At 39.3% G+C, this 14,161-nt stretch overlaps 1 protein-coding gene across 1 annotated transcript in view; it reads right to left on the bottom strand.

Moving 5' to 3' along the window:
• KPNA4 (karyopherin subunit alpha 4) overlaps nt 1–12,829 on the bottom strand; it is a 61,999-nt gene extending 49,170 nt beyond the window's left edge. Inside the window, exon 1 of the mRNA XM_070374007.1 lies at nt 12,564–12,829. Within this exon, the coding sequence (XP_070230108.1) occupies nt 12,564–12,632 (69 nt within the window). The 5' untranslated portion in view covers nt 12,633–12,829. The remainder of the gene's footprint in view (nt 1–12,563) is intronic.
• Between the last annotated feature and the right edge of the window lie 1,332 nt (nt 12,830–14,161).

Below are 14,161 nucleotides of genomic sequence, written 5' to 3'. Positions count from 1 at the left end.
CCATGTAAAAGTTTTTCTTCTCATTGGTTAGTTTTATTCCTAAGCAATTTATTCCTTTCAATGCTATTGTAAATGGGTATGCCTCTCAGTTTCCTTTTCAGGTTGTTCCTTCTTGGTGTTTTGTTAATTCTATACCCACAAGACTACGCTCCAGGGGTTCTCACCCAGGATGATTTTGTCACCTGTGGGACATATGGCTATTTCTGGAGACAATTTTGATTTTTTACAACTTGCAGATGAGAGGGAACAGATAGATATGTTACTGGCATCAAATGGACAGAGGCAAGGGATACTGCTAAATATTCTACAACGGGAAGTTTCCCACAACAAAGAATTACCTGGCTGAAGATGCCAACTGTGCCAAGGCTGAAAAACTTTGCTATATTCCAACTACAAACCCAAATTATGGCCAAACATACTTGAAAAATGTACACAAGAAAAAGAAAACATCACAAAAGATAATAGCAGCAAGGTTATAGAGGATTATTTTATTTTTCCTATTCCAACTTCTACAATTACCATGCCATTACCATTCCAAGAGAAAAAAATTAACTTCATTTGAAAAAAAATTTTTCATTTAGTCGCTAATTTTAACCTTCAGAGTTTAACTTCAGAGTCCATGGCTTTTTGTTTTTAAAGTTTCATTTGATTCCCAGAAATACTGTTTAAGTGCTACTTATATGCCAGGCTCTGTGATGAGAATTCAGAAGAGAGTGGTGTACAAAATAGACAAGGTACATACTCTCAGGGAGCTTACAGTCTGATGGGAGAAATGAACACTGAGTTAATACACTAACAAATTATGCTAAATATTCTTAAGGAAAACAACAGAAGGATTTAACTTTCAACAAGCTTGTTCAGGGATGGCCTCTTCAGGTAAATGATATTGAAGATTCAAAAGATGAGAAATAACCAAGCAGGTGAAGGGAGTGGGGAGGGTGTTCTGACAGAAAGGCATGTGTAAAAGGCCTGAAGAGAGGACTATTATTCTGTTAGAGAAATTAAAAGATGAATGAGAGAATAGTAAGGGGAGATAATAAATTGAGTGAGGTAGAAGGAGGAGACAAGCACCAGATGTAGCAAGGCCTTAAAGGTCTCAGTAAGGAGTTTGTAAGCTAAATGTGGTGGGATGCAACTGAAGTAGAGCAGTGTGACTGGATTTATTTATTTTTAAAGAATCATGCTGGTTTATTATGAATTAGAGAAGAGCAATAGCAGAAATAAGGCAACCACTGTGAATATGAGATAATAACAAGGTAATAATGATTTGCCCAAGATTTTAATAGTGAGGAGAAAGTTAACAGAAAAGTAAGAATGGACTGACATTAACTAGTATCAAACTTAAAAAACATTATCTAAAAGAAACTTCTTTCCAGGGATGTTGTTGCAAAATCAGCAAAGAATGTTACTTATGTGACACCCACTTTCCCTGACCCCACACATGACAGGTGGGGAGGTGAAGGGGAAAAGCCAATTCATAATCAGGCCAGCAGTAAAAACAATCTGCCTCAGTTTGGACACAGCTTATTAGTGCAAGCAGATTCTGTGAGCAATTCAACACAAAAGTTACATAAAGACTATAAGAGTCGGAATCTAGGAAAAATACAATTTACCAGCTGAATTAGTGGCTGGCAGAGCAGCAGAGCAAAGATCCAGGAATTCCTACCAAGACATTCCTACCTGAAATAATCTTGGATAATGTGAACACTGGTTCCTTAATTTTCCTAATGCCTCACGCTTATTTGACATAGTCTGAATAGGGTGTTCCTTGCTTTTTTTCTTTTTATTTGGCTGTGCCTTGCGGCTTATGTAATCATAATTCCCCAACCAGGGACTGAACCCCGGGCCCTCAGCAGTGAAAGCATCAAGTCCTAACCATTAAATTGCCAAGGAATTCCCTGTTCCTTGCATTCTTAAAAGCTTAATCAAAGTAAGTATCCACTAAAGTGAGACTTTAATTTTACAGAATTTGTTGTTCAGTTGCTAGTCGGGTCTGACTCTTTGCCACCACATGAACTGCAGCATGCCGGGCCCCCCTGTCCCTCACCATCTCCTGGAGTTTGCCCAAGTTCATGTTCATGGAATCGGTGATGCCATACAGCTATTTCATCCTCTGTCACACTCTTCTCCTTCTGCCTTCAATCTTTTCCAGAATCAATTTTACATTAATTTCCCTCAATTTTACAGAAATTGAGGCTAAAAAAAAAATTATGAGAAAGCTTTCCTAATGGCATATAGCTAATGAGATGCAATCCTAGGTCTTCTCATTCTTGAAGTCAACCTTTTCCACAAATCTCAAGGGAAGAGTTACTGAATGGCAAACATTTAAGATGTTCTCTTCAAATCTGAGGTATATTATTTATTATAAATTTGAGTTTAGGAAAGAAAAATAAGCTATCTACAACATTAGCTCACAGTGGCTAAATATCCCCACAGAGTCAGTTCAGAGCAGGGCTCTGAGAAATCGTGACCTGCTAGAATGCAAAAACCATGAAAAGAGGAATTTAGCCTGTGTTACTCATTGCTCAAGCCTCACTTACAACAGAACCTCAGACAAAGAAACTAAATAAATATTTGCTGAACAAATGAATTCAATTCAGGGAAGAGTAGATGAAGAAGTTAAGTGAAAAAGAGCTGCCAACAGTTTATCTGTGACCCTTAGGCAGTAGAAAGTTACCGTAATCCCTACTTATTTCTCTTAATTAAGCTACAACTTTATTGGGATATAAACCACACACGACACAATTTACTATTCAAAATGTAAAATTCAGTGGTTTTTAGTATATTCACAAAGTTGCACATCAATCACCACCATCTAATTCCAGATCATAATTTTCACCACAAAAAGCCCCATGGCTATTAGCAGCCATTTCCCATTTGCCTCTTAACCCAGGCCTTGGCAACTACTAATCTACTTGGTCTCTTTGGATTTCCCTATCCTGGACATTTCATATAATTGGAATTATAGAATATGTGATTTTTTCTAATTGGCTTCTTTCAGGTACCATAATGTTTTCAAGGTTCACCCATGTAGTAATCTGCAGCAGTAGTTAAATTCTTTTTATGGTAGAATAATATTCCACTGTATGCATATACCACATTTTGTTTATCAATTCTTGAGTTGATGGATATTTAGGTTGTTTCCATGTTTTGCCTATTTTAGATAATGCTACTACAAACATTCTTGGTCAAGTTTTCGTGCAGACACTTGTTTTCAATTCTCTTGGGTTTATACCTAGGAGTGGAACTGCTGGGTCACATGTTAACTGTTTAACTTTTTGAGGAACTGCCAAACTGCATTCCAAAGTAGCTGAACCATTTTATATTCTCATTAGCCATGTATGAGGGTTCTACTTTCTCTACATCATCACCAACACTGGTTTATTTTTTTGCTTACAGCTATACTAGTAGGAAGTGGTATCTCATTATGGTTTTCAGCTTAATGATTAATGATCTTGATCATACACTGCATTTGTTTATTGGTCCTAAATAAGCTTTTTCATAATTTAAAGATAATACTGTTACTATTTTAAAGCTGGGGAACAAAAGGGAATTGAGAAAAATTATTCAAGACATTAAGAGAAAACAATGTGAACACTGATATAAGATGTTTAAGAAAATAGTTGATCAACAAATGAAGTCAAAATTATAGTGTATATTCTTTTTTGGTCCAGCTTATTTCATTCAGTATGATAGTTTTGAGAGTCACATTTTGCCTGTATCAATCATTTGTTTTTATTGCTGAGCTAACCCATTGTATGTATATACCACAGACTGTCCATTAACCTGCTAATGAATGTTTAGATGTTTCCAATTTGAGGCTACTACAAATAGTTTTTACAAACATCTATGTAAAAAAAAAAGATGAACTCAAATCTGTAGCTATACCTGTGAATGAACATCTCTATATAAAAGTCAAAGGCAAAATAAGAAACCATTCTACATCTATACTGTATGGTAGTGCTTTATACTTATCTTCAATAGGCTTTTTCTTCCTTTTTCCTTGAAACAGATAGGCCTCTGATTCAGGGAAACCTGTGGTTTAATTGGGGCTTCCCTGGTGGCTCAGCAGTAAAAGAATGTGTCTGCAATGTAGGAGATGCGGGTCTGCAGGTTTGATCCTGGAGTCAGGAAGATCCCTTGGAGAAGGAAATGGCAGTATTTTCTAGAGAAGGAAATACTCTAGTATTCTTGCCAAGAAATCCTATGGACAGAGGAGCCTGGCGGGCTACAGTCCATGGGGTTGCAAAGAGTCAGACACAACTTTAGCAACGAAACCACCACACCAACACCTTTCCCAATCAATCCCCACCACCCCCCCACACACACCTGGTCTGTGGCACATGACTTTGTACTGGCCAATTACAAAGCCATATTCCTCTGCCCACACTGACTAAATTCAGGTACAAGCATGCAATCAAATCTTGATCAGAGTCCTTCCCTAGACTTTCATTAGAGCTCTTACAAAGTGAGCTACAGCTCTGAACTTCCTGGTTTTTAAGAGCCAGATTCCCTCATTGTGCTTAAACTAATTCAAGTTGTGCTCTGAATATTAAAAAAACCAGCCTTTTCAGCCTAAAGCTATCAGACCTAACTTTTAATATCAACATTATGGAAAAAGTTTATGGTATTTAAAGTCACTATTCTAAAGAAAGCCAGAAAATATAGGGTTTAATAATTACTACAGAACCTAGAGTAATTATTAAAAAATCTCAAAACTTTATTTTGCTTTTTACCCCTGTACCTGAAAAGCTCAAAGTGGCTAAAGAGGAACAGAAAAATAGGCAGGATGGGTGGCAAAAAGTGTAGGGTTATTTAATACAACCAGGTAAATAATTACTGTAACTAAATTTATGTAACATTTACTTTAAGGAAACACAAAGACATACTATAAAAACTAAAACAAGGTAGTTCCCTGGTGGTCCAGTGGTTAAGACTGCGCTTCCACTGCAGGGTGCTTGAGTTCATCCCCTGGTGGGGGAACTAAGATTCCGCATGTGGTGCAGCCATAAAAACACTAAACAAGTATTAAGAGTAGTTACCAGGCAACTAAAGTTTTCATTTAAAGAACTGGAAACTGAAGCAGAACATAATTTGCTTTCTAATATTAAAAATGTCTGTCACCAAATTATGAAACACCACATTATCTTAGGATTCTGACTTTTGTTAATTAAAGTTTCAGGTTTGTCAAAACACACCATTATTGAAAATGTTAATTTACATTAATTGAATGTAAATTAATTGAGGGTAAAAGTGATAGTTAATCAAATTTTATCCTAATAATACATAAACAGTAAAAGAAAAGTTTAGCATTTTATAATCAAGCTAATCTTATAGTACCAGCAAATGACTATGGCCTTAAGCCATTTTTCATTATGTGTACCAAATGGTGTGAATTTGAGCTATTTTCTGGTTCAATTTGGTTTTGTGGGCCATCAGTTAACAAAATCTACATAAAGTATTTACAAAACTACTTACAACACAGGATTAGAGAAATGAAGTTAGAAATCAGTAATTTTGTGACAATTTGGTTAAGCATGCAGGAGAAAGTAGGCTTTCACTTGAGTGCTAATGAAGGGAAAAAGAAGGCTTCTCCAATTCATGTGATGTGATTTGAATTATGGTGCGCAGTGGTACAAAAGGAACTGCAAACAAAATGTTACTCTGACAGGGAACACACAGTTGGGGGAGGAGGGTTATTTGGTTGTAATGTATGATGAAGCAAGTTGATACAAATAGAGCCACCATTCACTCTGCCTGCAAAGATACTAAGTTAACTTCTGTAACTATTGAACAGAGGAACTAGGGTTCAAATCAAGGTATGACTCCATAGTCCATGTTATTTAACTGTGATACTATAAAGCCTTTTAAGAGCCTTGTATCAATTAAAAGTGATTATCACCTATAACAGAACCTACAATACACAAAGACAATGATTCTCCAAGTGTGGTCAACAAGCCCCTGTGGGGACAGTGAGACCTTTTCAGAGGGTCCACAAGGGCAAAACTATTTTCTTAAATTACTACTAATAGTTGTTTTTATTCAGTTAACATTTGCACTGTACAGCACTGCAGTGGATAAAGCAATCACTGTATTTCAGTTAAAAAGAAAAGAGGCAGCTCACTTGAGAATGTCCTTGATAAATCAGTAAAAAAAATTGTTACTGTTATTAAAAAAATTTTTTTTAAGCCTTTTCTTTCTAAAATTTTGTGATAAAATGGGGAACACACACAAACCATTTCTACAGAATACGCCTGCAGCAGGATGACTGTCTCAGGAAAAAGTATTTGTGGGACTGTTTGAGTTGCTAATTGAACTAGCCACTTTTTTCATGGAACATCATTTTTACTTGAAAGAACAACTGACAGACAAATTATGGCTATTCAGTATCTGGCAGATGTTTTCACAAAAATGAGCAAAGTGAGCTTATAGCTTCAAGAAAAACAACTTACAGTATTCGTTGCTAATGATAAAGTTTGAGCTTTAAAGTGAAGATAAGAACTTTGGAAAACTTCTATCTACCACTGTGAGCTTGACAGACTTCCAATATTTAAGATTTTTCTGATGAACTTATGTGGTGATGCTAACTGTGAATTTTTACTGTATAATCAAGTGTGTCAGCATCTGGAAGATCTACATAACTCAGTGAACTAGTATTTTCCAAATGACCAACACACGATGTTACAAAATCAGTAATGTCCAAGGGTAAGACAGACCAGTGGATTTTAACGTAAGAGTAAGAAGTTTACTAAGTGATTTCAGATTCCATACTGCAACTAACTTTTTAAAGAAACTATGGAGCTTGGGCTTATATGGTATGATATGGTATATCAAAGTAATTTTTATAATTATCTAAAAAGATTATTAAGTGTTCTTCCCTTTTTCAACTGCCTATTGTGTGAAGCTGGCAATTCTTCATATACTTCAACCAAAAGAGTATATCAAAAAAATTGAGAATTCACCTATCTTTTCTAAAGCCATATATTAAAGAGACTCAAGAAAAGTGTTAAACATGGCCATTCTTCTCACCAATTTTGGAGGGTTTTGAAAAATCAGTTCTCTTTGGCTGGAAATTTATGTTTATATAAAACTCCTCTATTATTGCTATTTTATGAATTAATATTTTTAAAAATTCTTACTTGTTTAACTTCTAAAATGGTAAAAGTTGATAGAAACCTGCAAATAAGGCTTTTTGAGGGTCCTTATTTTTAACTGCATAAATGGGTCTTGAGACCCAATGCTCTGAAAATTTCTGAACTAAGGCCATTACAACCACATATATTTTGTCCTTATTTAGTAGGTGCCAATATAAAGATTGTTTTCATTTGATCTGTAGAAGGGGGAGTCTTCTTCATACCTGTCTTACTAAGATGGAAAGGACAGTAAGTAAATGGATTGTGTTCTCTAGTTTAAAGTCTACAAATGAAACACAATTTCCAAAAATATCTCTGGTAAAAACAACAACAACAAAATATCCTTACTGAATGCCTATTATACCCCATGGACTATACTAGGTGCTTTCCATTTACCCTTTAATCAACTTTGAGATCTGTATTAAGGCTGAGAGAAGCTAAAGGGAGGTCCTAAACATAATACAAATAGTACAGATTTCACTTTGAAACATCTGCGTTAAAGTCATTCCCTTAAATGTTAAGCTATTATGTCATGTAACTCTAGAATGTTTTCTTTACATAATGAATAGTAATCCCTACTTCTATGATTGAGAGAAATGAGAATACAAGTAAAAGTATATATACAGCAGATGCTGAAGAAGTTAGTTCCCTTTAATCAAACTTCTCCTCTGTTCTAAAACTAAACCTGTGAGTATCACAATTATCACTCAAGGTTAGATTGGACAAGCTCTCATTTCATTATTATAGGCCTCAAGTAGATGAATGCTGTTTCAGCAACATTAAAAAATACCTTAAGGACCCACAACCACTATCAGATACAAGAGATCAATGTTTAAAAATTACCTACACATTTTTTTTCTAAAGTATTTTCATTCTTTTAAAGCTAAATTACTCCTACCAACTCTTCCCAATCTTGTTATATTCACATCTGACATACTAGGCTCTATGAAAAACAAAGATCTTGATATCTCTAAGAAAATTACCAATGAAGCAATTCTGAAATTGGTTGCCTTATAAACTAGGAAAGCTGGCAGAAAGCACAATTATTTAATTCCCAACTATATTTCTATCAGATATTTCCTATTGTCACATACCTGGACTATTATATGAAAAATTAGACAGTGGTTATTTTAAGTATAGCAAATATGTTCCAAGATTTGTGATGAGAGAGGTCAGTCTCTAAAAGTTAACAAGACTTAATAGCTTAACAATGCCTTTCACTCTGTACAGTTTAACAAATCACCAAGGCCATTTCTAAACAACAAAACAGCTGATCAATTTATTAAACTCTTGCCAACCAAGTAATTTTTTCCTAAAGTTCAAGCTGACTTCATATTTCATGTTGCGTGGACGATTATAAGTTTCCAATTATGTAGTATTTTAATATTCTTTTATTTTTAGGGTAATCATTTTTCTCAAAGCAGTTTTTATAAAATCTAATTATTTACCTAACAAAACTTATGCTCTATTCAAACCTGGATAATCTCAGAACTTCTATAAAAATTATGCAGGTTTATTAGAAAGTCTACAAGAGAATTTCCCCTCTACCTCTCTACATTTAAAACTTAAGCTAGATGAACTTGGTCTGCTTTATTCTGACTCATTTTTTAATTTGCAATTTGGTCACTACCCATTTCCTGTGTTAAACTGTGCATACCCTCTCTATGGTTACTATCTCAAACTAATGATGATCCTTCATCACACTACATAAAAGAAGCCACACCTTGAATACCATCTGACAGTTCCTATAAGTTATTTTAAACGGGTATTGACATACACCTTCTTTAATGCCGTTATCTTTCAAGAAGTTAGCATGACCATATTTTGGAGGAGCCAGAATGGTAGAATAAATGATAGGAATGAATATCAGATTGAAGGTCATATAATTAGTTTCAATTCTAACAGAAATTCTTACTTTAGAAGGGTCACTAATTCCCTGTTCCCAAACTATCTTTCAATGGGCAATTCATAGCTCTACATTAAAAATGTTCCCATAAATTTTAAGTTCAACGTAAGATATATGCACATGGAGGAAAAAACAAGGAGCCAACTGCAAATAAGGAAGCAAGACAATCAATTCCACTAAATCCTATTAAATCCCCTTCTTCCCCCTAAAAAGAAAAGCTGAAGGTGATAAAACACTCAGAGAATTGCCAGGCACCTTTCTAACATTAAACCTATTAATCTTCACAATAGGAAGTAGATGTCAAGTACCTCTAATTTTACAGATGAAAGAACTGTAAGATTAACTGACTCTCCCAAAGTCACACACAAAGTTAGATATTAAACTAAATTCCAGGATTTCGTACCCATAATTTGGAACCAAACAATGTTAGATCAAACCAAAAATGCTAGTTATCTCACTCTACTTGCTCTCCTCTATATCAGTGCTGTCCAATAAGGTAGCCACAGCTGCAGCTGAAATGGAGCTAGTCCAAACTGAGATATTCTGTTAAGTGTACAAGGCCAGATTTTGAAGACTTGTATGAAAAGAAGAACATGAAATATTTAATTAACCATATTTGAGGGGGAAGAAATGGGCATAATTAGTATTTTCAGGGACACAGGCATGTATATAATTAATAAATACACACACTAGGACTTCTAGGGCTTCCCTGGTGGCTCAGACAGTAAAGAATCCGCCTGCAACGAAGGAGACCTGAGTTCCATCCCTGGGTTGGAAGATACCTTGGAGGAGGGCATGGCAACCCACTCTAGTATTCTTGCCTGGAGAATCCCATGGACAGAGGAGCCTGGCGGGCTACAGTCTATAGGGTCACAAAGAGTTGGACACGACTGTGCGACTAAGCACATACACACATAGGCCTTCTAATATTCTCCAAGGATAATAAAAGATGTTTTTATTTCATTGCAGGCATATGTGACAGGATAAATTACAAGTGAGGAGAAAAGGATGACTTTCTCAGAATCATATCCCATTTCTTTAGGTGGAAACATGAAAACACTCATATTCCTAATGCACACACAGTTATCAAAGTCACCAAAGGATGCCCATAAGGCAAAATGAACTTCTCAAAACATTTTACTTAATGTGTATTTACAGCTATTTTTAAAAAATCACATAGCAAATATGGTTCTAATATAGAATCAGCCCTTAATCTTATTTTGACTAAAATAATAAGAGATACACAGTGAGGGGAGAACATGAATTTAAAAAATAAGGATCACCTAAAAACAGCTTGGCAATTCCACAGAAAGTGACACATAAAGTTACCATACATGTAAAACCAAAGAGAAATGAAAATGCAGGTCTACACAAAAAATGTGTAGATGAATATTCAGAGCAGCATTATGCATAATCATTAAAAAGTGGAAACAATGCAAATATCCATCAAATGATGAATGAACGAACAAAAAGCAGTATATGCACACACTGGAATAGTCAGCTATAAAAAGGAATAAAGCACTAATACATTATTTTTACAATACGTATAAACCTTGAAAACATTATGCTACCTGAAAGAAGCCAGTCATAAAAGATCACATACTGTATAATTCCATTTATATGAAATATTTAGAATAGGTAAATCTAAAAAGACAGAATGACTGTTAGTGAGTCTGGGTTTCTTTTGGAGGGTGATGAAAACGTTCTAAGACTGACTGTGCTGATGTCTGTACAACTAAGTGAAAATACCAAAAATTTGGGTGAACTGTATAGTATGTGAATTACATCGCAATGAAGTTGTTTAAAAAATAAAAAGCAGCCAGAAAAGTAGAAGGGAAAGAAATTTGAAGGACTGTCAAGCATTTAATTGATATTTCTCTAGATTTTCTAATTTTGCCATATTTAAGCTTTTAGGTTTTGTAATTTGTGATTTTCCCCTCATTTTAAATATTCATAAAAGTCAAAATTTTTTTCATCACATCATTACACTACTAAACAATGAAAATCATAAATTCTACATTTAAATGGCACGTTCAATAGCATGTGAATCATCTCAATAAAGTTAAAATTCTTTCATTAAAAAAAAAAGGTATTATAAAAATTATGCCTGATGTTAACCTTAAAAGAATGACAGAATTAACCAGATAGTATTTAAGTCCCTCAAACTAGGAAACTCACTGAGACAGCATTAACTGCCTTGGAGAGTAAATGGCTTTGTGGAAAGCCCCCCAAATAGTCACTATCTCGATCAGGCAAAAGCTCAAAGTTCAGGAACAGATAATGGGAATCTGAAGATAGCAGTTTAAAAAAGTACAAAAAAATAAAAAATACTACTAGACCACCTTCTTTTAAAAGCTAAACTCTTGATTCAGATGCAGAATGGAAATATTTAAAAATTAAAAAAAAAAAAAAGGCAAACAAAAGAACCCCTATTCACCTAGACTCGTAAAACTGAAGGGAAAAAGTCTATCAAAAATGTTTATAGGTGTTATATCTGTTAATATATCTGTTAATAGGTGTTTTAACTCACACACCTTATGTACCTTAAGAACCTCAAAAGCAGCTGTTATCTAAGATAATGAAGGGTTTTTTTCACCCTTTTAGAATAATAAAATGTGATGGTGCCATTCCGCAGCCCACCCCATCCCCCATTACCACCACCACCGGCAGGTGGAGGGAAAGGATACTGTAGACTAGAGGAAGACAGCTTTGAATAACCCTTTGGACTTTATAGATAAGAATGCAGCTGGTGGTCTCTCAGGAAGGGGTAAAAAGATTTGTGAACAAGCTGACATAAGGGTTATCCTTTGCCAGGAAGAGCGCACACCGTGAGCCACATCTTGCTCATCCACATCAGCTATATCCACAGTAAAACACAGGCCGCTGGAAGGCACTGTTAGCATCACCAGGAAGGCCTCTCACGCCGGGGGTGTTTTTTTTCAACGGAGAAGTTGACTCCTGTAGTTTGGATATTGGGGGGAGGCAGGGGTAAAGCGGGAGTCGGAAAGACCAGAGAAAGTGCCTTTAAGTGGAGACGACTCGGGCCTCGCTGAGGAACTTCCGAGCCCCACTCGGTCGCCACACGCTAGTCCCTCCTCCCTCCCCACCCTCGGCCCCAGACGTCGATGCGGGAGCCAGAGCCGGAATCTCCGCCGCCGCTCCTGGGCTGGGGGCGCAGGCGGGCCGGGGCTGCGCGGCACACGCACGCCTCCTCCACACTCGCCGCGCCCGGCCTCCCTGCCGCGAGGCCCAGCCCCTCGCAACCGCGCCGGGCCGGCTCCGCGGGGCAGGCCTAGGCCGCGCCAGCCGTACTCCGGCACCTCGCTCCCCGCGGAGGCGGACCAGGCCCGACACAAACTTCCCGGCGCGTTAGCACACGCGTCACGGACGGGCCGGCCCCCAGCGCCATTCCCCCGCGGCCCGGCGGCGGCGGCGGCTCCCGCCCCTACTCCCCACACTCCGAGTCCCGGCAGAGATCGACCCGAGGCCCACGGCCCTCACCCCGCCGGCGTCCCCGAGTTTACCTCCAAGTCGCGGCCTTTGTTCTTGAAATTCTTGAGCCGTTGGTTGTCCAGTTTCTCGTTGTCCGCCATGGCCGGGCCGGTGACTCCTTCCCCCGCCCGGGCCCCGCGGGATCCGCCCCAACCACCACGCCGCACCGACACTCCCAGGAACCGGGCCGCTGCCTGAGCTGCTGTGCCCGCCGCTTCCTTCCTCCTCTCACCTGCCTCCGCCGCGGTCTTCGCCTCTCCCTGCCCGTCCCCCCCCGCCCTAACCCCAGCGCGACCGCAGCTCCGGCGAAGACAACTGCGGAGCCGGGCGGCGGCAACGGCGGCGGAATGTGCTGCCGGCTGCGAGGGGGAGGCAGCCTCGATCTGAGGGCCCCGGCGCCGCGGCCACGCCCATCGCCGCCAGTCCCGCTCGCCGATTGGCCAACCAGACTCCGGTGCGCGCGACCAATCAGAAAGAACGATGGAGAGCGGGGGCGGAAGAGCGAATGGAAAGGGGAAGCGGGAGACTCTGGGAGGAAGGGGCCGCGGGATGGGCCCAGAGGGGAGGGGCTGTGGCGAGGAAGAGCAGGGAGGGACCACGTGCCCCCGGAGCAGGGGGGAGGAAGCGAAAGAGAAGTAGGAGGCTTAAAGGAAGGCGGGATGGGGAAGGGGGAAGGAGACGCCCGGGAACGAGTTGGTTTGTTCTGGTTGTAGGGCCCGCCCCAGAGGTCTGGAGTCCCCGGGCCGAAGCTCAGTCAAAGTACGTTCTTTTCTTCTTCGGTGCGTCTTCTCTCCTAGGGCATTCTTTACGCGCTCCTGGTGCTTTACAGGAGATCTGCGCCTCGGTTCCATCCCGGATCGGGACAGCCCCCTATTCTCAATCGAGCTCCCTACCCTGGCAGGGGTCTCTGCTGTCTGGGGGCCCGGCCTTGGGGGCTGGACTGGAAAGAGTGACTTGCGTTCCGGAGTCGCAGCGGAAAGCGGGAGGGTCAGTGGCTGGAAAAGGAAAAGGACGCTTTAGAGGAATCTGATTCATCCCCTCTGACCAAGTCCCGCAACAGGTGGGAACTAGGGAAGCGCTGATTTATCCTGTGGTTATTCTTGTGTTGTTGGTTAGTTGCTAGGACTTATCGGACTCTTAGGGGCTTCCCTGGTGGCTCAGTGGTAACCGTATAGGACTCTTGGCGACCCCATGGACTGTAGTCCGCCAGGCTCCTCTGTCCATGGGATTTCCCAGGCAAGAATACTGTCGTGGGTTGCCTTTTCCGTCTCCAGGTGCTCTTCCTAGTCCAGGGATCGAACCGGTGGCTCCTGCTTGGCAGGCGGATTATTTACCACTGAGCCACCAGGGAAGTCCCCCATCCTCCAAGATACTTCGTCTTGTAAAGTTAAAGGAAATTCTCGGCCACACAGTACTAACTTCTGAAAGGCGGGAACCGTGGCACCTGACATAGGAAATGTAATATTGTGACTCTGTTGAGAAGGGAAAAGAGTTCCAAACATACACATCTCTAACAAAAATGTTATTACCAGAGATAAAAATAACACAATCTACGAAAGAATGTACTAAAAGTACTTAAGAAAACGGGAGACGGAAATGGTTTGAAAATATATTTTAAAACGTTTAAAAT

Source organism: Bos mutus, chromosome 1 (genome assembly GCF_027580195.1).
Source record: "Bos mutus isolate GX-2022 chromosome 1, NWIPB_WYAK_1.1, whole genome shotgun sequence".
Classification (NCBI taxonomy): domain Eukaryota; kingdom Metazoa; phylum Chordata; class Mammalia; order Artiodactyla; family Bovidae; genus Bos; species Bos mutus.
This window is presented reverse-complemented; position numbering and strand designations above follow the sequence as displayed.